Source organism: Eptesicus fuscus, chromosome 18, assembly GCF_027574615.1.
Source record: "Eptesicus fuscus isolate TK198812 chromosome 18, DD_ASM_mEF_20220401, whole genome shotgun sequence".
NCBI classification, from domain to species: Eukaryota; Metazoa; Chordata; class Mammalia; order Chiroptera; family Vespertilionidae; genus Eptesicus; species Eptesicus fuscus.
Genome location: NC_072490.1, coordinates 10,189,063 through 10,215,672, shown reverse-complemented (window position 1 = coordinate 10,215,672; position 26,610 = coordinate 10,189,063). Strand labels below are relative to the sequence as shown.

The window sequence follows — 26,610 nt, the reverse complement described above, 5'->3', positions numbered from 1 at the left end:
GGTGGCTCCTTGCCCCTCTGAGGACCCAGCTCAAGCTCCTCATTGAAGGCCACTGACCTTCCCCCATAGGGAGCAGGCAGGGATGCTGAAGGCAGCAGAGCAGGCCCCCTCCCTGCCAGAATGCAGCCGCAGGGGAGGGGCAGCTAAAGGGGCCCAGGGCCAGTGCTTCCACCTGGGGATTTCCCTGGATGGGGATCTCATTCCTTCTGGGAAGAAATTTGCATGGCTGGCCCTGTGCCAGACACACCACCATGCAGGGTGCCTTTGGCTGGCACCATCCCGGAAGCCCCCCTGGGCCATGCCTGCTGCACATTCTCATCTCAGTGGCTGTGGTGATTAGATGCCCATGGAGATCAGATTTCTGCCAGGGGTGTGGAGTGCTACCCTGGCCCAGAGAACTGAAGTCTGGCAAATGGGAAACCTGGGATATGATTAGGAGGGGTAGGTGAAGAGGGGGAGGAGGAGGAAGAGAGCTGTCCAAGGAGATAGAAGCTCTTTGTCTCTATGGGTTCTTTGTAAATGAGGCAACATTTGGCAACTAGACATATTAGTTAATAAAGCCACCGTTTTCCTTCCTGCTGCCCGTCAGCTGAGCTCTCTCCTAATGGCACCCACTCCCCCTACCCACAGACACACCCAAAGACTCTCCAGCACCTTTGCTCTATGCATGGGAGCCAATGTGAAGGCCTTGCTCTGGAACCCATGGTTATCACATTGGCCAAGAAGCAGAGAGCTCTCTGTCCATCTCTTCCTTATTCTTTTTCACTCTCTGCAATCTCTCCAGGGTGGTCAGCAAAGGAATGATCAGTAACAATAGGGATCACTGGATAGGGGTCAGGGGTCAGTGGCAGATCTCCTTTGTTCTACTTGGAGCCGGTTCTGCCCAGATCCCACACTTCCTTCCCAACTCCTCCTGGGGTTGGAAGCTAGAGGCCTCCATATCAGGCAGGGTGCGGGGCTTACTGCCCATCGGTTGGGACGGCTTAACGTGGGCCAGTCCTTGAGGTGATAGAGGGTCACTGGGTGAATTTCAGGGGTGGAGAGGGAGTGGGGGGAGAGAGTGAGCATTCCTCACCTGCCTGTTAACCAATGGGAAGAAAAGGGATGTGTGGGCACAAGAGGCAGGATGAAGGAAGATAGTACTAGTCGCTATAGGTCAATATCTTTATGTCCTTTCCAATTGCCCCTTTTCCTTCACTCACTACATGCAATCTAGTGCCCAATCCTATCATTATGTGGTTGTTTGTATCATGACCACCTTCTCTGTACACCATACCACTGTATATTTACCCCATACCACTGTCTCAGCACTTGGAAACCTGTATCCTACCCCTCTAAAGGCTCTTCAAGATCTGGTCCAGCTCCTGCTTGTACACAGGCTCTGGGAAGCCTGGCCTAGCCAGCCCTGGCTTCACTGTTTTTCAAACTTGACACATAGCAAGCAGGAGCCTTTGCTACTTCCTGTCCCTCTTCCTCCTCACTCATTCATTTGTTCTTCCAATATTGACCATCAAGTGCCCATCACACACACAGGACTAGATGGCCAGAGGACTTGAGGATGACCCTGAGGCTCTTCATTTGATGGGTCTGGTGGAAAGTGGTAGGAATATGAGAGAAGATATAGGGCTAGAGGAAGTGGATGAGTCCTATTTTAGATGCATTGCATTTAGGTGCCCGTAGGATCTGCATGAGGAGCCGTACGGGATAGAGGAGATGGAGCTCAGAGTAGTAGAGGAGATGATGTTAATCTTTCCAGCAAGAGTTCTGGGCCAGAGAGCTTAGCGTGACCTTTGGTTGTCCCTCATGCCCAGGTAATGGGCCACTGGTCCCTGAGTCTGTGCTCTGAGCCTTTGCTTGGCTATTTCCTCTGCCTGAATACTCTTTCTGTAGAAACCCTACTCCTTCCTTCAGGCACCCAGGTCAAAGGCTCTTCTTCAAACTCTTCTGGAACCCTCTCATGATGGGAACTGCCTGGTCTTTCCTCCTCTGGGTCCCACCTGCCTTGCTTTTCCCAGGTGGCCTGATAGGGGTGTCTACCTGTGTCCCCTTGTGCCATGTGCTCCTGATGGCAAAGATGAACCCCTCTTCTGTGTCCCTCATGGCCCCCACCAATTCTGGTATAAATGAATGAATGAATGTTAATAATAGATGGTTTGAACTTCATTTTCTGGGCATACCTACCCTTACGTCTTCTTCCTCTGCCGATAGGCCTGGAGGGCTGTTCTGCGTGTGTCTAGCTGAGCACATCCCTGGCCTGGGGCCGGCCCATCTCCTGCAGACACAGCAGAAAGGGTCTGCCCTGTTGCCAATCCCAGTCCTGCCTCCAGGGCACACCTTGAGTTCAGCCTCTTGGTTGTGGCCCCAGGTGATCTGTGTTCCTGCCAAGGCTGTGCCAGACATAAGAGGGTCTGGAAGCCTCTGATCTCCCAAACCATCTTTTTCCTAATTTGCACTCAGAGATAGAGACACGGGTTGCAACATTTCTTAATTCTTCTATGATCATGGATTGGTAGAGTGGAGCTGCTAATTTAGGTACAAAAGTGCTTCAGCGCTCCTGAGAATTAGTCAATTTCATATTTCTTCACTATTTTTGAAAGAGTTATTGCAATTATTGATGAAAGCCACCCTTAGTGTTGCGATACTGTGTTTCCAAACAGTGAGAGACCCTGGACCTGTCACCCCAAACCCAGCGGGTGATTCCAGGGCCAAACCCCGGCCCCCCTCTGTGCCCGGAGAGCAGGATCCCTGATCAGACCCACTCTCTGTGGCAGGCTCCCCACCAAGGCGGAGACTTCAGAGCTTCCTGGAGAGCCTCAAAGACTTGGGTGGGTCTGTGTCACTGTCAAGATGATCCAACCAATATTCACCTTGGGACCCTGGCTCTGTGTCCCACCCTCTAGGAGGCACTGAGACCAGAGGGAGGCCCAAACTCAGGGGCTGCGACTCCCCAGGGGAGGAAAGAACATCAACGGGAGGCAGCACCAGGGCACACTTGCCAGGTGGCAGCAGGCTGGGCTTCCTCCCTCTCCTGGTGCCAAGCCCTGCCCAGGCATCTTTCCTTCTCCCTTGCCCCCCTTTGTCCCCTCCCCTCCTGTGTTTCTCAGCCTCCAGGAACTTGGTGGAGGGTGGGGCGGCCAGGGGGCACCTATTGGGCCACGGGGCAAACCCATGATGTCAGCAAGCCCTACATAAAGGGCTGCAGAGCAGGCGCAGGTGGCAGAGCCTTTGCTGGAGTCGCCTCAGGATCCCAGCATGAAGCTCATCTTCTCTGCCCTGCTGTCCCTCCTGGCCCTTGGTGAGTGCAGGGTCCTGGGGGCGAGCCCCACTGAATGGGCATCCTGGTCTCTGTACCCCACGAGGTGGGAGCCCCTGTGACTGTGCACCCCCAGGTGGGTGTCCTGGTCCCTGTGTCCTGCGGTGTTGGCACCCAGAGCCTGCAGTCGCTGGGGGTGCGGGGCTCCTTGGGGAGGAGCTGGAGCCAGCACTTCTAAACAGAGCTTCCCCAGTTCCACTCCAGCCTAGTGCAGCCTCCTCCAGGAAGTCTGCTGGGAGGGGTCTTCCCGGACCCTCCTCCCCCATTTTGTCCTACCAGGACCTTTGGTACCCAAGGTACCGTTACAGGCAGTTTATGTGGGAGGCAAAGGAGACTCAGAGAGGAGGAGTGACTTGCCCAAGACACACAGCTGACCTGGGGCTCAAGATCCCAGCTCCTGCAAGGGCTGTGCTGACTTGGGCAAGGCAGAGCCTTTCTGAGCATCAGTTTCTTCCTGTGAAGAATGGGTCAAACATCTTCCCACACAGCTGTGAGGGGCAGCAGCAGGGTGCCGCCTGCTCAGTGGCAGGCACCTCCCCCCATCGGGGGCAGGGGTGGTGGCCCAGACCCCTGAGGAGACCTTTCTCAGAGGGCAGAGAGATAGATTTCTGGTTTCAGAGGTGCCCAGACATGAAGGGACGGGACATAGAAGGGATGAAACAATTGTTAGTTCTGTACCCAAACATCTGAAACAATTTCTGGGGTGCTCTGAGGGCACAGGCCAGTGATGGACATTAGTAATGTTGTGTCTGAGGGGCGGGGCTTCCTCGGTGAAGGAGAGGCTCCAGGCAGCAGCAGAAAGGACTGTGATGGGCAGCACCGAGGCTGTGAGTGGGGGGTCGGGGGGTCAGGGGGGAAGTCTCCCAGTTCCACGCCAGCCCAGTGCAGCCTCCTCTGGGACATCTGCTGGGAGGGGGTAGTTAGAGAGCAGCAGTGAACTAATGTCCCCAACCTAGGGAGCACGGTGCCCCATGTCCCTGCCTTCTGGTCCCCTTCTCCACACTCCTTCCCATGAGTGCTAGGCATCCCTCTCTTCTCTCAGGCAGGATTGGGCCGGGCCAGGACCAAGTGCTCAGGGCCAACTTCCTTCTGCTCCCTGACCTGGGGCCTGCTGGGGGCAGACAGGGCGGGGCCACCTGGAGAGGCCGAGAGGCAGGAGGCCTTGCTTTCCCGGATGTGGCCATGGGCCACAGGCCAGGCTTTGGCTCAGAGTCGCACCCATTGTCACTGGAATCTTCAGTTGTCTTGGCCCCTGAGCCCTGGGAGCCACAAGTCTCCTACACACCCTCCCGGTGCCTCAGACACCTCGGGGCTGACTGTGCAGGGTTGGCTCACGAGTGGAGGAGGCAGAGGGCACATCCAAAGGGGAAGGGGCTTATGCAACTGGGTGTTTTGGTTTCTAACAGCTTTACTGGGTGCATTTTACATCGCACGGAATTCTCCTGTCAGTGACTTTCAGCAGTGCTGCCAAGTGGGGGAACCATCACTGTAAACCCGATGAGAACGTTTCCATCCCCTTCCTCATGACCATCCATCCTCATCCCCACCCCGGCATCAGGTGGCCACCAGTCTGCTTTCTGTTTCTATGCATTTGCCTTTTATCGACGGTTCATACGAGTGACATCATACAATATGTGGTCTCCTGTGTCTGACCTTCCACATAGCATAAAGGAGGTGCATTGATATTGTGCCCATCAGTCATTTTTTTTTTAAATATTTTATTGATTTTTTTATAGAGAGGAGGCGAGAGGGATAGAGAGTTAGAAACATCGATCAGCTGCCTCCTGCACACTCCCTACTGGGGATGTGCCCGCAACCAAGGTACATGCCCTTGACCGGAATCGAACCTGGGACCCTTCAGTCTGCAGGCCAACGCTCTATCCACTGAGCCAAACTGGTTCAGGCTCAGTCATTCCTTTTTATTGCCAATTCCATTGTAAGGATGTGGACGTCCATGTTGTTTTCACTTTTTTTTTTTTTAATATATTTTATTGATTTTTTACAGAGAGGAAAGGAGAGGGATAGAAAGTTAGAAACATTGATGAGAGTGAAACATCAATCAGCTGCCTCCTGCACACTCCCCACTGGGGATGTGCCCGCAACTAACGTACATGCCCTTGACCGGAATCGAACCTGGGACCCTTCAGTCCTCAGGCCGACGCTCTATCCGCCGAGCCAAACCGGTTAGGGCTGTTTTCACTTTTTGGCTCTTCTGATTAATGCTGCTTTGAATATTCATGCAGGAGTCTTTTTGTGGACACCTGTTTTCATTTCTCTGGGGAATGTATCGAGCCAACGCTCTAACCAACTGAGCTACCCGGCCAGGGACCTGTGTGGCTTGTCAGGGCTGTGAGCAAACCTGTGAGCAAACCAGTTGCCTAGATGGTAGCCACAGAGGCAGGCTGGGCCGGAGGAGCAGTCTCAGTGGGGGCACCCCGACCCATTTGGTCCACCACTTACTGCAGCTACTGCCGAGGAGTCAGGTGTCTTGTCCTTGGCTCTCTTGGCATCCCCTGGGGAGATGCTTATAGACGCGACATTCTAGAGGGACCTGGATTCTAGGCTGGACTTGGCCGCTGCTGAGCAGCCGGCCACTCAGCCTCCTCAGGAGCCAGTTTCCTCACGAGGAGCAGGAATCCCTTCCGGCCCACCTCACAAGTGCAGGTGGGGCCAGGCAGGTGGGAGAACCCCACCAACGGACGCAAAGGATCACCTTCACTTTTCTAGGGTGGGAAACACGTCAGTCACAGGAAGGAAAGACCCCAGAGCTGCTGAAGGTCCCCTGGGGTTCATTGAGCACCAGCCCTCTGGCCAGCACAGCGCGCTTACTAGGCCAGGGAGACACCTCCACCCCAGGGGAGGCGAGAGGCCTGCCTTAGAGGCGGAGTGGAGAGGGAAGGGGTGGAGTGGGGAGAGGTGGCGGAGTCTGGAAAAGTCCGTGGGAGGGTAAGGCAGTCTCTTCCGGGGACAGTGGCTGAACCCTTCCTCCTTGGCCTTTCTCCCAGGTCTGTGTCTGGCTGCCCCTAGGAGGGGCGTTCGATGGTGCACCATCTCACCAGCCGAGGCAAGAAAATGCTCCGAATTCCAGCGGAGTCTGAGAAAAGTGGGTGGGCCCTTCGTCTCCTGCGTAAGGAAAACCTCCTACACGGAATGTATCCAGGCCATCTCGGTAAGTCAGCGCCATATGCTGGGCAAGACCAAATTGATGGAAGGGAAGGGAAAGAGAGGGGAGAGGAGGGGAGGAGAGGGGAGAGGAGGGGAGGGGAGGAGAGGGGAGGGGAGGGGAAAGCATGGAATAAAATGAAAAACTGTGCTCTCCCCTCCTCCCTCTGCTTTTCTTCCTGGGCGCTTGTCAGTGGGGTGCAGGCCTCTCTCATAGGACACGACACTATTTTGAATGCAGAGATCAACATTCTAAAGTGGAGAGACCAAGTGTGTGGGGAACCTGGGATCTCAACATAAACTGTTTTTGTGTCTCTTTTTTTAATTAAAATTTATAAACCACTGTGAGGGGCGTGCTCACCAGAGTTCTGCAGGGTGCGGCAAACGTAGGTTTGCCGTTGTTCATATGGGAAAGAATCCAATAATTAAGAAATAATAACACAAGAACAAACTCTGTGTCTCGCGTACTCACAACTGTACACCTGCGTTTGCCCCGCCCTGTACAGGGGGACAGGGGGGTGGGCACCTGAGAGAGAGGCAGCGTGCCAGCCTCAAGGGTTAAAGCAGTTGGGCTGGTGCCCGTTTGTCCCAAAAGAGGGCCCCTCGGCTCGTGCCGCCTGTCCCAGGACGTGAGTGGACATGGTCAAAACTGACCCTTCGGAAGATCCTTCCAGCCCCAGAACCTTCTGACGTCCTGCGACCCACTTGCCTGCGTTAGGGCGGGTTCGCTCCTGAAGCCGGCCTGGCCGCTTTGTTTTCAGGCAAACAAGGCGGATGCTGTGACCCTGGACGGCGGGCTGGTGTTTGAGGCCAGCCTGGAGCCCTACAAACTGCGGCCTGTAGCAGCCGAGGTCTACGGGACGGAAGAGAGTGAGTTCCCCCTGGAACCCAGAGCTGGGGTGGCCGTGGCCTTGGCCCTGGGCTCTGTGGAGTCAGAGCCGATGAGCTGTCCAGGTGGGGTCTCGGACGGCATCACACTTGAAGGCACAGAGTCCCCGGGTGCTTGGGGCCGGAGGTGACCCACTGCGGGAGGACACCGGTTGCTCCCTGGGGGTCAGGACAGGCTCTGGGCAGCTCTGCACCTGGAGAAACTGCAGCTGCCGGCCCCTCCCACCAGGGGCTCCCCTCCCTTGGGTCCTGGCCATGAGCCTTCCATTCTCCCTGGCCCTTCGCAGAGCCCCAGACCCACTATTACGCCGTGGCCGTAGCGAAGAAGGGCAGCAACTTCCAGCTGAACCAGACGCGAGGCGTGAAGTCCTGCCACACCGGCCTGAACAGGTCCGCCGGCTGGAACATCCCCATGGGCACGCTCCGTCCGTTCCTGAACTGGGCAGGGCCCCCCACGCCCCTTCAGGAAGGTGAGCGGGCTGGGGGCTGGGGGTGATTGCAGGCAGGGAGGGGTCTCTATGCGGTTCACACACGGCCACTTTGGGACCACACGGGGGGAGTGTGCAGGTGACTCCAAGGTTAACCTGGCGGGTTTGCTGCCCCAGCTGCCCTGGGGAGCTGGGGTCTGAACTTGAACCTCACAACAGAGGCGACAGGTCCGCGGGGGTGGAGGGAGGGGCTGCCCACGGGGAACACGCGGGAGGGAGGCTGGCTGTGGCCAGGGCTGCCTCACACACTGGTCCGTTTCTCTGTGTCCACAGCCGCGGCCAACTTCTTCTCGGCCAGCTGTGTGCCCTGCGCGGACGGGACACAGTACCCCAACCTGTGTCGCCTGTGCGCGGGGACAGGGGAGAACAAATGTGCCTGCTCCTCCCAGGAGCCCTACTTTGGCTACTCCGGTGCCTTCAAGTGAGTGAGACTGTCCTCTTCTCCCCAGTGGCCCGAGGGCCACAGGTCCTCAGGCCAGGAGCCCTTTTCTGTGGCCCCAGGTAGAGCTCAGCCTGCCCGTGGGGACCGGGGAGGAGGTGCGGGACAGGCTGAAGGAGTGTTATCACGAGACAGCGGCCAGTCCCAGGCTCCCGGCTGATGCTAGTCTATCCTACATGGGCCCCCCCGCCCCCTCTCCCACAAGCTTGGAGACAGCGAGCACTGCCCAATGGACCCCCCTGTGCCTTTCTGCCCCCATGCTGAGGCTGACATTGTCCCCCTCCCCTCCCCTCTGGGACTCAGGCAGTTTTGCAGAGGGAGGCCTCCCTGCCTCTCTACCGGCCAGGGCTCACTTGCCCACTCTGTCTTGGGAGAAAGAACCACATGGCCAAGGATACTGAGACTTTGCCCTCTGGTGTAAGAGACTTTGTCCTCTTTTATGTAGAAAGACAAGGTTTTGCCCTTTCAGTTCTTAAGGCAAACGGTGGAGGCCTCTGGCCAGCACCTGAGTCCTTCTTCCTCCGATTCTACCTGGAGGGGGCCCCTGCTGCCTTCTCAGTTGGGGTGTCCCAAAGCCCCCGAGCCCTGCCCTCCGAGGAGCAGCACCCATGGAGAAAGCCCTGTTCCAGGCTGACGCCCCTGCGCCTTCTCATTTCACAGGTGTCTGAAAGATGGGGTTGGAGACGTGGCTTTTGTCAAGGACAGTACACTGTTCGGTAAGAGCAGAGAGGGGAGCTACAGGGCTGCCTCCTTTTCTTTTATCTTATCACTAGAGGCCCGGTGCATGAAATTTGTACATGGGTAGGGTCCCTAGGCTTGGCCTGCGATCAGGGCTGATCAGGTTCCCTGCCTCCCGCCCCTCCCCCCCCCCCCCCCCCCCCCCCCTTCGCCTCTTCCTTTCCTTGCTCCCTCAGCGCCCCGCAGCTGCTGGTTGCCTGCCATGTTCCCTGTCACCCCCCTGGTGGTCAGCGCACATCATAGCAAGCAATTGAACTCATGGTCTCCCGGTTGAACTCCTGAGGGGACACTTTGCATATAGCCTTTTATATATATAGATAATTCTAAACACTGAGCTAATTAGATTCCTCAATTCCTGGAACACTGTTTTTAAATATATATATATACACTAGAGGCCCGGTGCACGAAATTCGTGCAAGGGGGGGGTGTCCCTCAGCCCAGCCTGCACCCTCTCCAATCTGGGACACCTCCAGGGATGTCTGACTGCCCGTTTAGGCCCAATCCTATTGGGATCGGGCCTAGACGGGCAGTCAGACATCCCTCTCACAATCCAGGACTGCTGGCTCCCAACTGCTCACCTGCCTGCCTTCCTGATTGCCCCTAACCGCTTCTGCCTGCCACCCCCTAACCACTCCCCTGCCAGCCTGATCACCCCCTAACCACTCTCCTGCCAGCCTGATTGCCCCTAACTGCCCTCCCCTGCCAGCCTGGTCACCCCTAACTGCCCTCCCCTGCAGGCATGGTCACCCCTAACTGCCCTCCCCTGCAGGCATGGTCACCCCTAACTGCCCTCCCCTGCAGGCATGGTCACCCCTAACTGCCCTCCCCTGCAGGCATGGTCACCCCTAACTGCACTCCCCTTTAGGCCTGGTCCCCCCCAACTGCTCTCCCCTGCAGGCCTGGGTCCCCCCCCAACTGCCCTCCCCTGCTGGCCTGATCGCCCACAACTGCCCTCCCTTGCAGGCCTGGTCCCTCCCAACTGCCCTCCCCTCCTGGCCATCTTGTGGTGGCCATCTTGTGTCCACATGGGGGCAGCCATCTTTGACCACATGGGGGCAGCCATCTTGTGTGTTGGAGTGATGATTAATTTGCATATTACTCTTTTATTAGATAGGATATATATAATATATAAAAATAAATATATATGTATATATTTCTTTTTAGAGGAAGGGAGAGGGAGAAAGAGAAACATCAATGATGGGAGAGAATCATTGATCGGCTGCCTCCTGCACACCCCACACTGGGGATTGAATCCACAATCTGGGCATGTGCCCTGAGTGGGAATTGACTGTGACCTCCTGGTTCATAGGTCCATGCTCAACCACTGAGCCACACTGGCTGGGCTCATGGCACACTCTTATCAAGGTTCCCCACAGGGCACAGCTCTTATTTTATGTAATTTCATAGTTTATACAATCAGTTCTCTTTAGATCAGTGTCTACTGCCTTTCTCTTCCCCTCACAGACTCCATGCCAAGGAGCTTGATACGTGCCCTCCCAGATGTACGTGGTCTTGTTAATGTCCAGGGCCCGTTTGGGTTCCTGGGTTCTAAGCTCACAGACGTTTTATTGAGCACAGGAACCCTCATCACTGAGCATTGGAAGTCATGCTGCTGCCACGGTTTCCGACTTAGCACTTCGGTCCTGACATTTCTCTGTGCTGTTGTACAAATGCCTAGTTTAGTGGTTCTAACTGCTGATGGATGCTCCATGGAACCCGTCCACCAGGGTTTCTTATCTATCACCTTAGTGATGGCCTGGGTCATCCTGTCCTTCCCTTCACCACAGAGAGCTCCACGACTCATGCCTTTATGTGTGCCCTCTTCTGTCTTGTTAGAGAGTGTCCTGAGGGAGCACACACTGAAGCACAGTAGCTGGGTATGCACAAATGACACATTCTACCCAGAACCACTGGGGACAGACCCATGACATTCTCTGCAAGCTCTCCCGAGACAGACCCACCACACTCACCCAAGACCTCAGGAGACAGGCCCATCACACTCACCCAGGACCTCCCCAGACAGGCCCATCACACTCACCTAGGACCTCCAGACACAGGCCCATCACACTCACCCAGGACCTCCAGAGACAGGCCCATCACACTCACCCAGGACCTCCAGACACAGGCCCATCACACTCACCTAGGACCTCCAGACACAGGCCCATCACACTCACCCAGGACCTCCCCAGACAGGCCCATCACACTCACCCAGGACCTCTAGAGACAGGCCACCACATTCCATCCATTTTATTCTTTCTAGAGATGTGGGTAAGGCAGCAACCCCTGGCTGGTCCCTTGGTTTGTCTCCATCACGTGACCCTTTTCTAGGTAGGGTTGCCATGGAAACAGATGATGTCTGGCTCTGCTTCCTTGGCTCACCAGCACCAGCACAGCCCATATGATCCCATCAGAGCATCACTGGGCCGGGCCCTAAGGCTCGCTGGGCACTGTCTTTACCTTTCTGAGTGTTCTAGACTCTAGAATCTAGAGCAACCCACTGTCTTTCTTTCAGAACCCCTAATTTTGTCAACTGTGTAAGGTATTTCTTCCAACTCAAATTCCATGGGGGGAGAGGAATCCGAGCTCCTGGTTCTGCCTGGAGTAGGCTCCTCTGGGTCCTCCAACCCCCTCCTCTCCTCTTTCCCCCAGAGAACCTGCCAGACAAGGCTGAGAGAGACCAGTATGAGCTGCTCTGCCCAGACAACACTCGCAAGTCAGTGGATGACTTCAAGGAGTGCTCCCTGGCCCAGGTTCCTTCTCATGCTGTGGTGGCCCGGAGTGCGAATGGCAAGGAGGACTCGATCTGGAAGCTTCTCAACAAGGCACAGGTATCCACACTCCTAGCCCTCCCGCCTGCGGGGATTTGATGCCAGAGGTCCCTTCCTCCCCTAACTTCCTGCCCTTCTAGAAGCTTCTCTGTAGCCTCACTGGCCAGGCATGTCCTGATCCAGTGGGCTGCTTGCCTAAGGCTGTCCTCTGGACAGCAGCAGCTACGGAGCCCCCAACAATGTCTCATGGGCCGGGGCGAAGCTGGGAGGACAGTGCAGCATTCTCAGGACCCCAAGGTGCTTGGACCCCAGCAACACCCTAAAGAATAAGCCGTGACTGAGCTATGTCTCAGAAATGACCTGAGCCCCTTACAGGAGGAAAGGAAACCAAGCTTCCCGCTCTCAGAACCACCCCTAAGTCCCAGATGCTCTTTTTCACCGTTGTGGTTTTGTTTCTTTCTTATTTACCACGACACCATCAATTCTATTTCATCCTTAATTAGGAGAAGTTTGGAAAAGGCAAGTCGTCGGCATTCCAGCTCTTCAGCTCCCCTCCCGGGCAGAAGGACCTGCTGTTCAAAGATAACGCGCTAGGGTTTTTGAGGATCCCCTCGAAGATAGACGCTGGGCTGTACCTCGGTTCCGACTACGTCACTGCCATCAAGGGCCTGAAGGAAAGTGAGTGAGGGCTGGCTGGTGCGGGTGGGGAGCCACAGCTGAGTCCCCGGGGAGAGCACCTCACACCCCCTGGAGCTCAGGCAGCGGGGCCCCGCCCTGGAGTGGCCACTTCCTCACGTCCCAGCCACTGGGGTCTCCGCCGTGGGAGGTTGGATGCAGGTGCGAGTGCCAAGCGAGTGAGAGCATTTCAAGGTGTAGGAGTGACTCCGACAGAACGTGTCAGCCCGTGATTAATGCTGCCACGTGTCCCTGTGCGTGTCACCCTCCCCAGCCCTGACAGAAAAGTCAGTCTGCCTCCTATGGGGTGAGCACACGGAACATGGGCCAAGAGAGCCGGGGCCCCCCTGGGGTGAAGCCGGAGGCCTGGTGCACACTGCCCTGCGCCTGGGCTCTGGGCCTGGCTGGGGAGACCACAGTGGGCCCGCTCAGTCGTGGTTCTTCCTCCAGTGGGGGGCTTGGCGTGGAGTCTGGGTGAACCCAGAGGCGACTGCCAGCCTTAGGGGAGGTCAGAGCTGGGTTCAGGGTCCCCTAGGCCTGTGGTCGGCAAACCGCAGCTCGCGAGCCACATGCGGCTCTTTGGCCCTTTGAGTGTGGCTCTTCCACAAAATACCACGGCCTGGGCGAATCTATTTTGAAGAAGTGGCGTTAGAAGAAGTTTAAGTTTAAAAAATTTGTCTCTCAAAAGAAATTTCAATCGTTGTATTGTTGATATTTGGCTCTGTTGACTAATGAGTTTGCTGACCACTGCCCTAGGCCATCTCTGGGGAGCTGTCACTGTCTCTGAGTTCTGGAGCTTTGATCATGTGGGACTGAGATATTAGGAAAGTCATTACACTAAGGAGTGCAGGGTGGATTAGAGGCCAGGAGAGGAACGGGACTGAGAAACCAGGTGAGGAGGGGACCCGCCCCAGAAGGGGCTGGGCGCTGACAGTGGAGGGGGCGGGGCAGATGCCCGAAGTCTCTTCCATCTGGAAGCAGGGTTGGCCCACACCCACGGGAAGGCCCAGCAGGAAGGGTGCTCAGAGTGGAGCCCGGGCCCCAGGGAGGTCGGCAGCGTGGGGTGTCCTTGGCCAGGCTCCGTGACCTGTTGATGCTGTGTCCCTCTGGGCAGCGGCCGCCGAGGTGGAGGCGCGGCGCACACGGGTCGTGTGGTGTGCCGTGGGCCCCGAGGAGCAGCGCAAGTGCCAGCAGTGGAGCAGCCAGAGCTCGGGGACAGTGGCCTGTGCCACCGCCGCCACCACCGAGGACTGCATCGCCCTGGTCCTGGTAGGTAGGGGCTGCCGCTGCGGGAGCCTGTGTGGCCTGCGGGTGGGGCAGCGGGCTCCGGGGGACTCCCCAGTCGTGGGCATCTGCTTCGAAGTGGTTGGGTGCTAAGAGGCACTGTGGTGAGGGTAGGCAGGGGGGTCTGGGCCGGGGGGGTCTCCTCCGGCCCAGCACCCAGAGTGCAAACAGGCACAGCTTTCTGTCAGAAAGCTGTATATTGTGGGTTTGCCACTCGTCTGATGATAAGAACAACACACGATCATTGCAGGTAGTTTGGAAAAGATAGGCAGGTGTGATGTAAAGTAATTAAAGAAAAACCAGCTGTGACTCACACAGAGAGACACCACCGCTGAGGTTGGGGTACTTCCCCACCCAGGACTTCCGGGGGCCTCGATGCCTAGGCTGGCCACAGCACCGGCTCCTACCTGTCAGGTGCTACTTGCGTCCTTTTCACTTAATGGTATATCACGGCCACGGCACGTGACTACATAGTCTTTGAAGACACTTCTGAAAAATGATTTCAGGGTATCTCTTATGGGGATGTGGCTTGGTCATGACCCTATTCCTCTTTGTCCCCTTATTTTGTTGTTACCAATAACCCCGTGATGCCTTTCCTTGAATAGAAATCTTCATACACGTCTCCAGTTACTTTTAATGTTGTCCCGTAAGCAAATTATTACTGGGCCAAAGAGAGCACCTGGGACCCCGATGACTCCCCGCTCCTGCGCACATTCTCCTGCCGGGAGCCAATGTCAGAAATCGCAGCTCATTTGTCCATCAGCTTCGGTGCAGCCCTTGGAGTGTAGTCACTGGTCCCATCTGTCTCCCGAGGGAGTGAGGCTGTGCAGGAGGGTGTCCCAAGGGCACTCCAGGGCCCAGAGGGTTTGTTCAGGGGACGGAGGGGGAGTGCGGCCTGGTCAGGCTCTTTCCAGTGGAAGTGACAGCAGGAAAGGCCCGTGGCTGGCTGAGGGTTAGCAGCGCTCACGGCGTCCCCTTTGGGTGCTCGGCTCAAACACTCCCGCCTCTTCCTGCTGCTTTCCTGGGACAGCTGACATCAAGCCGTTCTCTCAGAGAGCGGTCAAGCCAGGCGGGACGCGAGTGGCCTCGCCCTGATGCCACAGAGTCGCTTGTCTTTGCAGAAAGGAGACGCTGACGCCATGAGCTTGGATGGAGGATTCATCTATATCGCGGGCAAATGCGGTTTGGTGCCTGTGCTGGCAGAGAGCCAAAGTAAGTGTGTGTGGGGGTGTCCTGTCTGCTTTATTCCGCCTGGGCCATGGGCTGGGGGCATGGAGGAGCCACCCACTCGGTGGGTCCAGGTGGAGACACTGAGAAGGATGGATACATTCAAACAGGATGAGGGGGAGAGTAAACACCAGGGCTGTGTATTCCACAGAGCCAAGGTTCCTGTTCGTAATTTAAAAAATTATGATGTGACCCAGTAATTCCCCCGTGGGGTCAAAAGGCGCCTAAGTATAAGTTGAGTGTTGATCTATGAACCAGGAGGTCATGGTTCAATTCCCGGCCAGGGCACATGCCTGGGTTTTGGGCTGGTTCCCCAGTAAGGGGGGTGCAGGAGGCAGCCAATCCATGATTCTCTCATCATTAATGTTTCTATCTCTCTCTCCCTCTCCCTTCCTCTCTGAAATATATTAAAAAAGTTAGTTTAATATATTTTAATAGCAAACTTACAGGAACATCACAGAAAAGAGACAACATTAAGAGCGTGTACTTGCATGTAGGGCAATCAGTCAGAAAGTATAGTGAATGGATGGGATCTACTGCCTGAATCCATTAGTTGCCATCAGTAAGAAATGTACTTGTTTAAAAAAAATCCAAATGCTGGCATTGTCCAGAAAAATTTAACAGGTTTATTTATATTGTTATGAAGTTGAACTGCTGAAACTTGTTTACTGAAGCATTTTTACATGCATTAATGCTTCATGTCCCCACATTTATATTTAAGAAATTTGCACACAAATGAAAATAGAAAAACTGCAATACCTAATTTCTGTCCCCTATTTTCCACTTGCAGTATTATACTTAGGTACCTTTTGACCCCATGGGGGAATGGCAGAGAATGTAACAGAGCTACCAATAACAGGAAAAAGAGAAAAAAAAATTAAAGAATGAAATGTTTTTCATCATAGCATATTCTTTTGTTTTGTTAATCCTCACCCAAGGATATTTTTCTATTTACTTTTAGAGAGAGTGGAAGGGAGAGAGAGACAGAGAGAAACATCAATGTGAGAAAGACACATCGATTGGTTGTCTCCTGTACCCTCCAGGGCCAGGGAACCTGCAACCAAGGTACTTGCCCTTGACTGGAATTGAACCTGGGACCCTTTAGTCCGCGGGCTGACGCTCTATCCACTGAGCCACACCGGCTAGGGCCATAGTATATCCTCCTCGTATGCGGCGTGCTAGCTGGATGTCTTTTGGCACATGGATAGCACACAGGTTGGTGTCTTCTAAAAGCCCAACCAGGTAGGCCTCCTGCCTCCTGCAGAGCACCAACAGCTGCACCCTGGGAGCACAGACCTGGTTTGAAGTCCTGAGCAATTTCTCACACCAGATGCTGGAAGGGAAGTTTGTGAATCAGAAGTTCCGTGGACTTCTGACAACGTCCAATTGCCCTCAGTGCTGGGGGACCAGGCCTGTAACGATGCAGTTTCTCCACCACACCAATAGAGGGCGCACTCTCACCAGCAGCTTTGGTAGCCAGTTGCCTCCTAGGTGCTTTATCACCCGTGGATTTACAGGCCGCCTGCTTTTTACTGTATGAGCTGGGATATAGAGACCTCTTTACTTACCCCCTTCTCCTTTGGCTGGAGCTGGCACTGGCGCTGTGGTGGCTACGAACACAATTGCGCCTCTTCTTAACTTTTGGAAATATTTCAGGAAAGTATAACATGCGTACAGGAAAGTGCACATAAGTGTACAACCCCATGGCATTTCACACTGGTGCATTCCCCCGGCGCTAGTGCCAGATCAAGACACAGCACGTTTCACAAGTCCCTGTGTGTCCTCCCGTCACCAGCCCCCTTACCCCCGCGAGGGTATCGACTCCTGACCTCCAAGGGCACAGATCAGTTCCGTTTATTTTTGAACTTCATGTAGAAGGAGCTGCACAGCGCGTGCTGTTTTATCCCTTGCTCAGTGTTATACTTGCGCGATTCCTCCTTGTGGTGCGTGGTGTGGACTATTCAGCCTTGCACAGTAGTCTATTGTGTGGCTCTCCCGCTGTTATTTATCCCTCTGGGTCATTCCCAGGTGGTGGCGCTTGTGAACAGCGCTGCTTGGGAGCATCGAGTCTGGTGGACACAGGGGTGCAGCTCTGCTGCCTGGAGCTGCTGGGACAGTCTCTTCGCATTCGAGCCTGCACTGTTGAGATTTAAAAGTTGGCGACTTCTCAATAAATCGGAGCGTTTCATGACGTTTTGCTTGTCTTTCTTCTTTCAGAATCCGAAGAGAGCGGTAACCCAGATTGTGTGAATAGACCAGTGGAAGGTGAGTTAGAATTGGTCATTTTCAGGGTCAAGGGTAAGTTCTTGGTGCTGGAGGAAGAGGAGGCAGGAACTTGAAAAAACTCACAGAAAGAGATGCAGCCTAAGTTCTTGTGAAGATGCAAGTAATTCGTAGACAATTACAATGGATGTTAGATTGACCTTTGCACTTGGCGGAGAACTTGCAGAGTTTCTCATTGCGTCCTGGCCACGTGGAAGGAGCGGTGTTCCATCCCCATCTCCTATGGATGAGGAAACAGTGGCTCAGAGAGTCTCCAGATCTCACTCACAGGCCTAGACACTGATGCTGTGGCAGCTCCCGTCCCTTGTGCTAATGCCCTGCTCTGCGCACCACCTGCCGCCACAGCTGGTGCTGGCTCAGCTTCGGAAGAGCTGTGCGCTGCCCACAGTGGGAGTCTGTCAGGTGCACCCTGGCAGGAGGAGGACCGACAGTGCAGGACTCAGCACAGGGCGGTCCAGACAGCACTTAGCCTGGTGGCCGCCATCACTCTGGCCCAGTGTGCATTGCAGTTGGTGATTTATGCACCATTGGGGTCACACTAGAGTTCAGTTTGTTGCTTTAGTAGCTCACATTTAAAGGTGAATTTCTGGTTTATAACTCGGGGACAGGGTGTGGCTGGTCTAGGATGGTCCCCAGCAATCACTGAAAGAATCAGCCTTTCTTACTATCTCATTTCATAGCCCAAAGGACAGTAGTGTAAGCCTTTGTGGTCCACCTAACAACGCGGTACCTGGGGGAGGGGGGCGAAGGGGAGGGAGGAAGCATTGCTGATGATGCTTCTTGACCAGCTTTGGCCTGAGGAGCAGACAGCTGAGGTGCAGGTCCCTGGAGATTAAGACTTGCTCTTCTGTCATCCAAGGGTATCGAGCTGTGGCAGTTGTCAAAAAATCAAATACTGGCTTCACCTGGAATTCTCTGAAAGGCAAGAAGTCCTGCCACACCGCTGTGGGCAGGACTGCAGGCTGGAACATCCCCGTGGGTCTGCTCTTCAACCAGACAGGCTCCTGCAAATTTGGTAAGGAGTCCGGAGGGAGGAGGGCAGGCCACCCTGGGGAGGGCATGGAAGGTTCCACAGGAACCTCAGGGAAGGAGGGGGAGGGGATTTGCAGGCCCACAGCCTCTATGGGTGTCAGCAAGTCCTTTGCGCGGCTGCCTCGCAGTCCTGATGCGTTGAATGGTTCTCTGCACATCTGCCCCGCCCACCCCACTCTGGCCTCTCAGTCCGTTTCTCTGCACATGGCCAAGTTCATCAGTGCAGTCCCCAGCTCGACGCTGTAGCCATGGGACCCTCTGTGGGTACCATCATAGACTCGTCCCCAGCCCCAGGCGGATTTCCTGCCAATGCCTGCAGTCTGAAGGCTTTCCCGATTTCTGGTGGGCCCCGGATTGGTGGTAACACATCACTGCTTGTGACAGTGGCTGTGTTCTCTCTGTCCTGGGCAATAGAATGAGGCTGACCCAGGCTGCATCCCCTGCTAGGTGAAGGCGTGGGCGTGAAGTCAGGTAGGAAGAGCTGACTTCCCATGTGCCTTCCCCACAGATGAATTCTTCAGTCAGAGCTGTGCCCCCGGGTCCGATCCGAACTCCAACCTCTGTGCGCTGTGTATTGGCAACGACGGGGGCCAGAACAAGTGTGCCCCCAATAGCAACGAGAGATACTACGGCTACGCTGGGGCTTTCCGGTGAGTGCCCCCAGGAGAGGGCCTGTGCCTCATCCTCCAGCGTCTTGGCACTGCGTTCTGAGGGCCCAGACGTGGCCTGTCACAGCAGAGCCAGGGGCTACCTTGGGGGTCTGCTGATGGGCTTCCCCCCCACACTCACCACCCCGGAAGTGGAGGCTGGCACTGGGCTGTGTGACCTCAGCTCTGCTGGGCTCCTCCCTGTGGCCTGCAGCCAAAGTCAACCTCAGTGGCCTTCAATGGCCTCCTTCTCAAAGCCAAATGGATAGTTCGGATTTATGGGGAAGAATCATTTTTCATAGCAACCACTCTCTCCCCGATGCTAGGTCCTCATGTTTCCCATTTCACGTTTCTCTTTGATTTCGGCCTGCGAGATGGCAAAGAGAAAAAGCAGTATTGCAGGGCTATTCTCCGGTAGTGACGTGGAAAAGAACAAAAAATAGGTTTTCAGAATGATAACCACTTATTTACAGTGATGATCCACAACCCACCCTTTGTAATCCCATTCATGAGGATTCTCGGTGGCACTTACTACATTATGGGATTGGAGGGCGCAGAGTCCTTCTCTCCCTTCTCCAATAATATATTTCACCAGCAGGTGGCATCATGCATCTGCGAGCCACACGGGTCAAAGGGTGGACTTGGAATTTTTTAATATCAATTCAGTAGCCTTCTCTCCAGGGATGGGAGGATATAAAAGTAGCGTTTCCTATACTGTCTCCGTACCCTCCGGGTGTCATTGCATTGGTCTCCATATCTTCTGACATCTCTTCAAATCGGCAGTGCTCTCTGGCTGCTCGTCCGTATTTAAGAGAGAAGCACCAGAGCTGACTGTTAGCTCTGCATCAGCTGCCACGTCTTGGCAAGTATGGGCAGGCGTTCTCAAACTACGGCCCGCGGGCCACATGCGGGTGTTTTTGCCATTTTGTTTTTTTACTTCAAAATAAGATATGTGCAGTGTGCATAGGAATTTGTTCATAGTTTTTTTTTAAACTATAGTCTGGCCCTCCAACGGTCTGAGGGACAGTGAACTGGCCCCCTGTTTAAAAAGTTTGAGGACCCCTGAGTATGGGCCTCACTATAGGGCAGTTGGTTTGTGGCATTTCACTATGGGACATCTAAGTATCAGATCCTATAGGCATCTTCTTTGAGTTGATCAGATTTTCCTTGGGAGCCTGGGAGAGGTAAGGGGCTACGAATGAACCTTCCAAGACATAGTTTTCACTCCATTCCTTGATTTCAGCGTTGGGCCTCTGCCCTCAACTGGGTTTGGTTCTCTAGTCCATAGTGTTGTTCAGGTCCAATCTCCCTGTGAACAAAGCTTCAGCCTCCTGCCAGGGCGAGGAGGAGCTGCCTGGGCCAGGAGGGCGCCTACCCTGCACCTATGTGGGCTCTCTCTGCTCCTGTTCTCAGTAGCGTTCAATGGTGTTTCTAGTTGTTGAGCCTTTCTGGAGTTCTCCATGCACATCAGCTTTTTTATGGGCTTCTCCCACTTCCAACTTACGTTACAGCTGTTTATTGCTCTGCTGGGTCAACTACTGCTCACCCGCTTGCTCTCTAACTTCCAAATGTTCTCATTATCTTCTCTCTCTCTCTCCTTGTGCTCCTCTCTCCTGCCAGCTTAAAACTTTAAAAAAAAAAATCTCACAAATATCATTTTCTTGGAACTTTAGGAGGTGGGAAGCTACACATATGTGTTCGGTCTTCTGTTTTAAACCCAAAGTTCCTGGAAATATTTGTCTTTATCTTTTCTGTGTTTACTTCAGTGTTTCACATTTTGAAACGTATATAGCAAATATTTATGAAAACTGATAGTTTCTCTTCTCCGGCAATGAGTTTCTTTTCTGGACCCTGGTAGGTGCCTGGCGGAGAATGCTGGGGACGTTGCATTTGTGAAAGATGCCACTGTCCTGGAGAACACTGACGGTAAGCGGAGTTTCCCTTTCCCCTTCGGAGCAGAGTCTCTGGCATCACAGCGCCTCCTACTGGTCACATTTGCAGCTGGGAAGATGTACAGGTTTCCAGACTTTTGATTAAGTTAACTTTGAAATTTTTTACTTTGGTATGCAACATGGTAATGTCTATAGGTGTCACCCTGATTTTTAACCCCCCACTTCTCTCTCTCTCTCTCTCTCTCTCTCTCTCTCTCTCTCTCTCTCTCTCTCTCTCTCTCTCTCTCTCTCTCTCACACACACACACACACACACACACACACACACACACACACACCAGCAGTGCTCAGTAATAAATGTCTCCTGGCTTTGTCTAGACATCCACAGAAACTCACCATCTGCCTGTTCCAGCCTATGGGAGACTGAATGTGGATGATACTACAGAAAAAGAAAATCCAACATATGCAAATAAAACTTCCCTTCATACAAGGAAGCAGGGACCTTCATTCAGCCCCATATGAGTCACTGTCTGGAAACTCCTTGGGAGTAAATGGGGACAAAATCATAAGCAGATGCAGATGCCAGAAGAGACTCTATCAGATGATGTTGAATAATCACTCTCTCTTCTGATCTCTAGATGAAAAGCATAATGACCAAATTCCAGACTCCAAATTACACCCCTCTCCTCAGTCCCACTCAGCTTCCCCACCCCTCCTGCTCAGCAGGTGCCTCGCCATTTCGTCCCCTCAGAAAGAACTGCCCCAGCTTTCTGCCCTTCTCCTTCACAGACATCTACAGTCACAGCCGCTCCTTCCTCCTCACATCCCTTGGGAGGGGGGTCAAGGCCAGACATGTAAACTTGACCCAATATCAAATGGACCAAGACAAGAGAATGGATGGAGTGTTTTCTCGAGGGGGATGGCAGGAGAGTAGCAGAGGCCTGAACAATGAACCCACATTTGCATGTACACAGACATGCATGCGATTCTATTTAGAATTTATGAACCATTCATCTAAGTGGTCTCCAGGGATCAGATGTCAGATTTAATTTTAAACTGTAGGGTTTTACAACTGTATTTTATTGGAACTGACTAAAGGTATTTGAGAAACCCTTAGACGTTCCTTCTTTTCTCGGGCTACACTAAGAGCATTTGAATATGAAAGGAAAAAGGAAACAATTTGTTCTTGAACATAAACCAGCTATTCTTTTTCTGGAACTCACTGGAAAATATGGCACAGATAGAGGGTTTTCTTCTTAGAAACTAAAAAATAAAAAAAAATAAAATAAAAAATTTAACAGCTTTGCCCGGCCAGCATGGCTCAGTGGTTGAGTGTTGACCTATGAACCAGCAGAGCACAGTTCGATTCCCAGTCAGGGCATATGCCCAGTTGCAGGCTCGATCCCCAGTAGAGGACATGCAGGAGGCAGCCAATTGATAATTCCCTGTCATCATTGATGTTTCTATCTCTCCCTTCCTCTCTGAAATCAATCAACAATACTTTAAAACATTTAACAGCTTCATTGACATACAATTCACATACTATAAACCCACCCGTCCAGAGTGGACAGGTCAGTGGTCTCCAGCGCAGTCACTTCCCCCCTCTCTCTCAGAGCTGGCAGCACCCATCCACGTTCTGGCTCCCTAGATTGGCCTATTCTGGGCATTTCACATAAATCTCATCCTACAATATGTGGCCTTTTGTGACCGGCTGCTTTCAAGGCTCATCCATGTTGTGATGTGTACCCGTACTTCACTCCTTTTCATGGCTGACTTCGATTGCATTGTATGGACACAGCATTAATACATGTTTGACAACGCTTTCTTCTCTCCCCTTCACATCACCACAAGCCCAGTGGGTGCATTTCAAGAGGCCAGTGGATGGTGACACCCACCCAGAAGGCCCCTTGGACTGATGCCACCTTCTTCTTTCCCCAGGAAAGGGCACTGAAGATTGGGCTAAGGATTTGAGGCTGGAGGACTTCGAGCTCTTGTGCCTCGATGGCACCCGCAAGCCTGTGACTGAGGCCAAGAGCTGCTACCTGGCCAAGGCCCCCAATCATGCTGTGGTATCTCGGAGAGATAAGGTGGAACACCTGGAGCAGGTGCTGCTCGACCAGCAGGTATGCACCACCAGGCCCCTGCCCTCTCCCAGCTGCAGGGGCTCTGTCAGGTGGGGCAACCGCAGAGCTGGGTCAACCAGCCCATGCCAAGCCTTTCTCTCCAGTCCCCCTGCCCGAAGCTGGTGGGGAGAGTATTCGCTTCAGGCCAAGGGGCTGCCCAGAGTCTCAGTGAGAACTGTTCCGGGATTTCTGGGACCGACCTAACTTCTGCCCTCAGTCTCCTGCCCCTGGCCTTGAGCTCACTGCCCGCCTGGCTCAGTCCCTTCCTTAGTTCTTCAGGCAAAGCAGGTGGCTACTGAGCCTTCCTCCCACAACTAGGTAGAGTGGCTTGCTCAACGCTCCCCGAGTCTGGGCCAGCTGAGCAATGTCTAGACCAGGCCGCTGCATTTGTCATCTCCAAAAACAGCTCACCCAGAACTTGGGTAGCTTTGAGGCCATCTCTGAGAGTGGAGTGAAGGAAATCCTACCACGTCCTTACAGTCTGCCATCTCTATTAGAACTCCTAGTTTTGTATTAAAACATGGCACCCAGCCGGTGTGGCTCAGTGGTTGAGTGTCGACCTATGGACCAGAGGTCATGGTTTGATTCCAGGTCAGGGTACATGGCCAGGTTGCAGGCTCGATCCCCAGTGGGAGGTGTGCAGGAGGCAGCCAATCAATGATTCTCTCTCATCGTTGGTGTTTCTATCTCTCCCTCCCCCTTTCTCTCTGAAATCAATAAAAATACAAAAACAAACAAACAACAACAACAAAAAACCCATCGCATCTCTAGGTGCGCTTTAAAGATAGGGGCCCTGACATGGTACCCACAGGCACAATAAGAGGCATTATGGAGCCCTCATGGTGGCTCACGCACCGGTGCTGGTAAGAGGTCTGCTGTGGATGAGGTGCTCGGTGTCCCAGCTCAGCCCTGCGGGGAGGTCTGGGCGTGGAGGAGAAACTGTGGGCCAGGGAGGCCAAGTGCCCTGCCACGGCAATGCCCTGTGGGGGCAGATGATGTCCAGTGCAGACTGCCTCTCTGGGAGAGCTGGCCGGTTAGAAGGCTGCCGGGGACCGACATGTGGAGAAGATCCCCCAAACCCTCAGCTGTCACTTAGTCACCCCTAACAAGTTCTAGGGAAAGAGGCCACAGATTAGGAAGGAAGGAGAGATGGCGTGAGGCGAGATCAGAGAGGTCGAAGGCCTGGGAGCCGCCCTGGGTGGGTCTGCCGCCTGGGGCCTGGGCAGCAGGAGGACGTGGGGCAGGGGACACTTCGGCCAAGGCAGTGGACGAGTCCAGAACTCCGCTCCTTTCGGCCGTGTTTGTCCCAGGGCTGATCCTGGCGGGAAGGGTGTCCTTGGTCTCCCTAAGGCAGATATTCGCCCGCTGTCCTCGGCTCCTCACGTGCTGTCTGCCCTTTGACACAGGCTAAGTTTGGAAGAAATGGACGTGACTGTCCAGGCAAGTTTTGCTTGTTCCAGTCGGAAACCAAAAACCTTCTGTTCAATGACAACACCGAGTGTCTGGCCAAACTCCAAGGCAAGACGACGTATGAGAAATATTTGGGAGCGGAGTATGTCATGGCTGTTGGGAATCTGAGACGATGCTCCACCTCCCGTAAGTGGACCATCGAGGGCGTCTCCCAGAAACCGCCATGGGGGAAGGCCAAGGTTGGCGGGCCAAGCAGGATCTCCAGAGGGAAGATGGGTATAAAAATGTTAAGGCGATGGAATGTCTCTGTGCGTCAGGAATTACAGTCTCATCGATGAGGTGAAAGAAATGGAGACTAAAATAAAGCAGGAGATAATATGCTAAATTTTATCATTCTGATAGTGACTGCCATGCAGTTTTTAGAAACTGAGCATTTTATTCAGTAAAATGAAATGTGTGTGTGTGTATGTATATATGTATGGATATAGACACATATGTATTGAGAAAGGACAAATTCCGGTGCCTAGACAGTTACCACAAATACCAACTATAGAGAATACAAATGCTCAAAATAACATTTAGCCAGAAATATGTACTGACAATAGTTCAATCCTTTAAAAACATTAAGAAGACACCGCAGAGCACTGTGAGGGGCCAGGGGATGATTCTGAGATTCTGTGGCCCCAGGTCATCCAGAATCAGAGGCATCTGGTGGGGGTGGGGGTGGGGGTCCACGGGTGGGGGTAGGACCAAGAATCTCTGTATCAGCCAAAACCGGTTTGGCTCAGTGGATGGAGCATCGGCCTGCGGACTGAAAGGTCCCAGGTTCGATTCCAGTCAAGGGCATGTGCCTTGGTTGCGGGCACATCCCCAGTGGGGGGTGTGCAGGAGGCAGCTGATCGATGTTTCTAACTCTATCCCTCTCTCTTCCTCTCTGTAAAAAATCAATAAAATATATATATGCATATATGTATATATATATATATATATACATATATATATATATAGAGAGAGATAGATAGAGAGAGAGAGAGAGAATCTCTGTATCAGTGACTCTCAACTGGAGAGATTTTGCCCTTGAGGGGACACTTGGCAATGCCTGGAGGTATTTTTGATTCTCATAACTTAGGGGGCACTGCTGGTACCTGTGGGTAGAAGCCAGGGATGCTAAGAGCATAGGACAACCCTCACAACAGAAGTCCCGGCTGCAAATCTGGTGCCAAGGAGGAGACCCTGCTCTATCAGCCGAGGTCTCGGGGAACTGTGCTGCAGGTGTTTCTAGGCAACATTCGGAGAAACGCAGCAGGAGGGCCATTCATGCAAGCAGCCAGCTCACCGTGGCATAGACTGCACCCCCCGAGGGCAGGGCCTGTCTGTCCAGGCTGAAGCCTCGGCACTGAGCACAGTGACTCCTGTGTGAGTGAATGAGTGACTGAGTAGTGCACACTATTGCGAACGTCTGCATACAGAGGATGCACATCCCTGCAGTCAGGGAGCCGTCAGTGTCGGTTAGAGACAAGTTGGGTGGGGGTCATGTCACTCAGGCCAGAGCAGGGAATGGCCCAGGCTGGTGAGGCCACAGCTGCCACATGCTGCCTTGGGCTGTGGGGGAATGTGAGCAGAGCAAGCATGACTGACAGTGGTGGGAAAGGGCGGAAGAAAGCCTCTGTTTTAGTATCCGCCTTCAGTGATGTCTTGATTACAAAAGAAATCAGTGTCTGAATCTCCTGCTTTGTTGTGTCCACAGCACTTCTGGAAGCCTGTGCCTTCCTGAGGAGGTAAACCCAAGACGATGGCCCAGTCCCGCAGAGAGCCTCAGCCCTCGCTGCCCCCGCTGCCTCCGCCCTCCCCTCCCCCCCCCCCCCACCGCTGCCCCTGCCCATCCCCAGGCCCCTGGGGCCTCTTCTCCCTTCCCCAGGGGCAGTGTGCTAGTCACACCTGTTTCCGCAATTCACTGCTGTCATCTTCGCAAAAAATAAAACCAGAAATGCTGTTGATTTCCATTCCTTATTAAGCATCGTTCATCTTTTTTAGGATTTTATGCTGAAATCTTGTGTCTGACCCAACACCTGCATGGTTGGGCCTCAGGTCCCGAGCCTCCTCTCTCCTGCAGTTTTGGGTGTGATGCCAGATGGCCTGGAATCTCAGGACAGGCCAGAAGCTGTTCTCCCCACGGAAATGTGGCTGGACATTGACTCAGCCATCTCAGTGTGTGTGCACATGTGTGTGAGAGTGTGTGCAC

General features: G+C 53.8%; 1 protein-coding gene across 1 annotated transcript; it reads left to right on the top strand.

Moving 5' to 3' along the window:
- Window positions 1-3,230: 3,230 nt before the first annotated feature.
- LTF (lactotransferrin) lies at window positions 3,231-26,371 on the top strand. Its single transcript, XM_008154199.3, has 17 exons — window positions 3,231-3,295; window positions 6,319-6,482; window positions 7,237-7,345; window positions 7,651-7,833; window positions 8,125-8,272; window positions 8,951-9,006; window positions 11,678-11,856; window positions 12,300-12,474; window positions 13,586-13,740; window positions 14,877-14,967; window positions 17,200-17,247; window positions 18,125-18,280; window positions 18,806-18,947; window positions 20,803-20,870; window positions 22,774-22,958; window positions 24,365-24,554; window positions 26,116-26,371. The coding sequence occupies exons 1-17, from the start codon at window positions 3,253-3,255 to the stop codon at window positions 26,148-26,150; spliced, it is 2,127 nt and encodes a 708-aa protein (XP_008152421.2). The 5' UTR covers window positions 3,231-3,252; the 3' UTR covers window positions 26,151-26,371.
- Window positions 26,372-26,610: the final 239 nt, after the last annotated feature.

Excerpts from the sequence above, each read along its gene's own strand:
- LTF (XM_008154199.3), top strand. The coding sequence starts at position 3,253 with ATGAAGCTCATCTTCTCTGCCCTGCTGTCCCTCCTGGCCCTTG. Across the intron at positions 17,248-18,124 it reads TGTGAATAGACCAGTGGAAG|GGTATCGAGCTGTGGCAGTT; the intron begins GTGAGTTAGAAT and ends CTGTCATCCAAG. Across the intron at positions 18,281-18,805 it reads GACAGGCTCCTGCAAATTTG|ATGAATTCTTCAGTCAGAGC; the intron begins GTAAGGAGTCCG and ends CCTTCCCCACAG.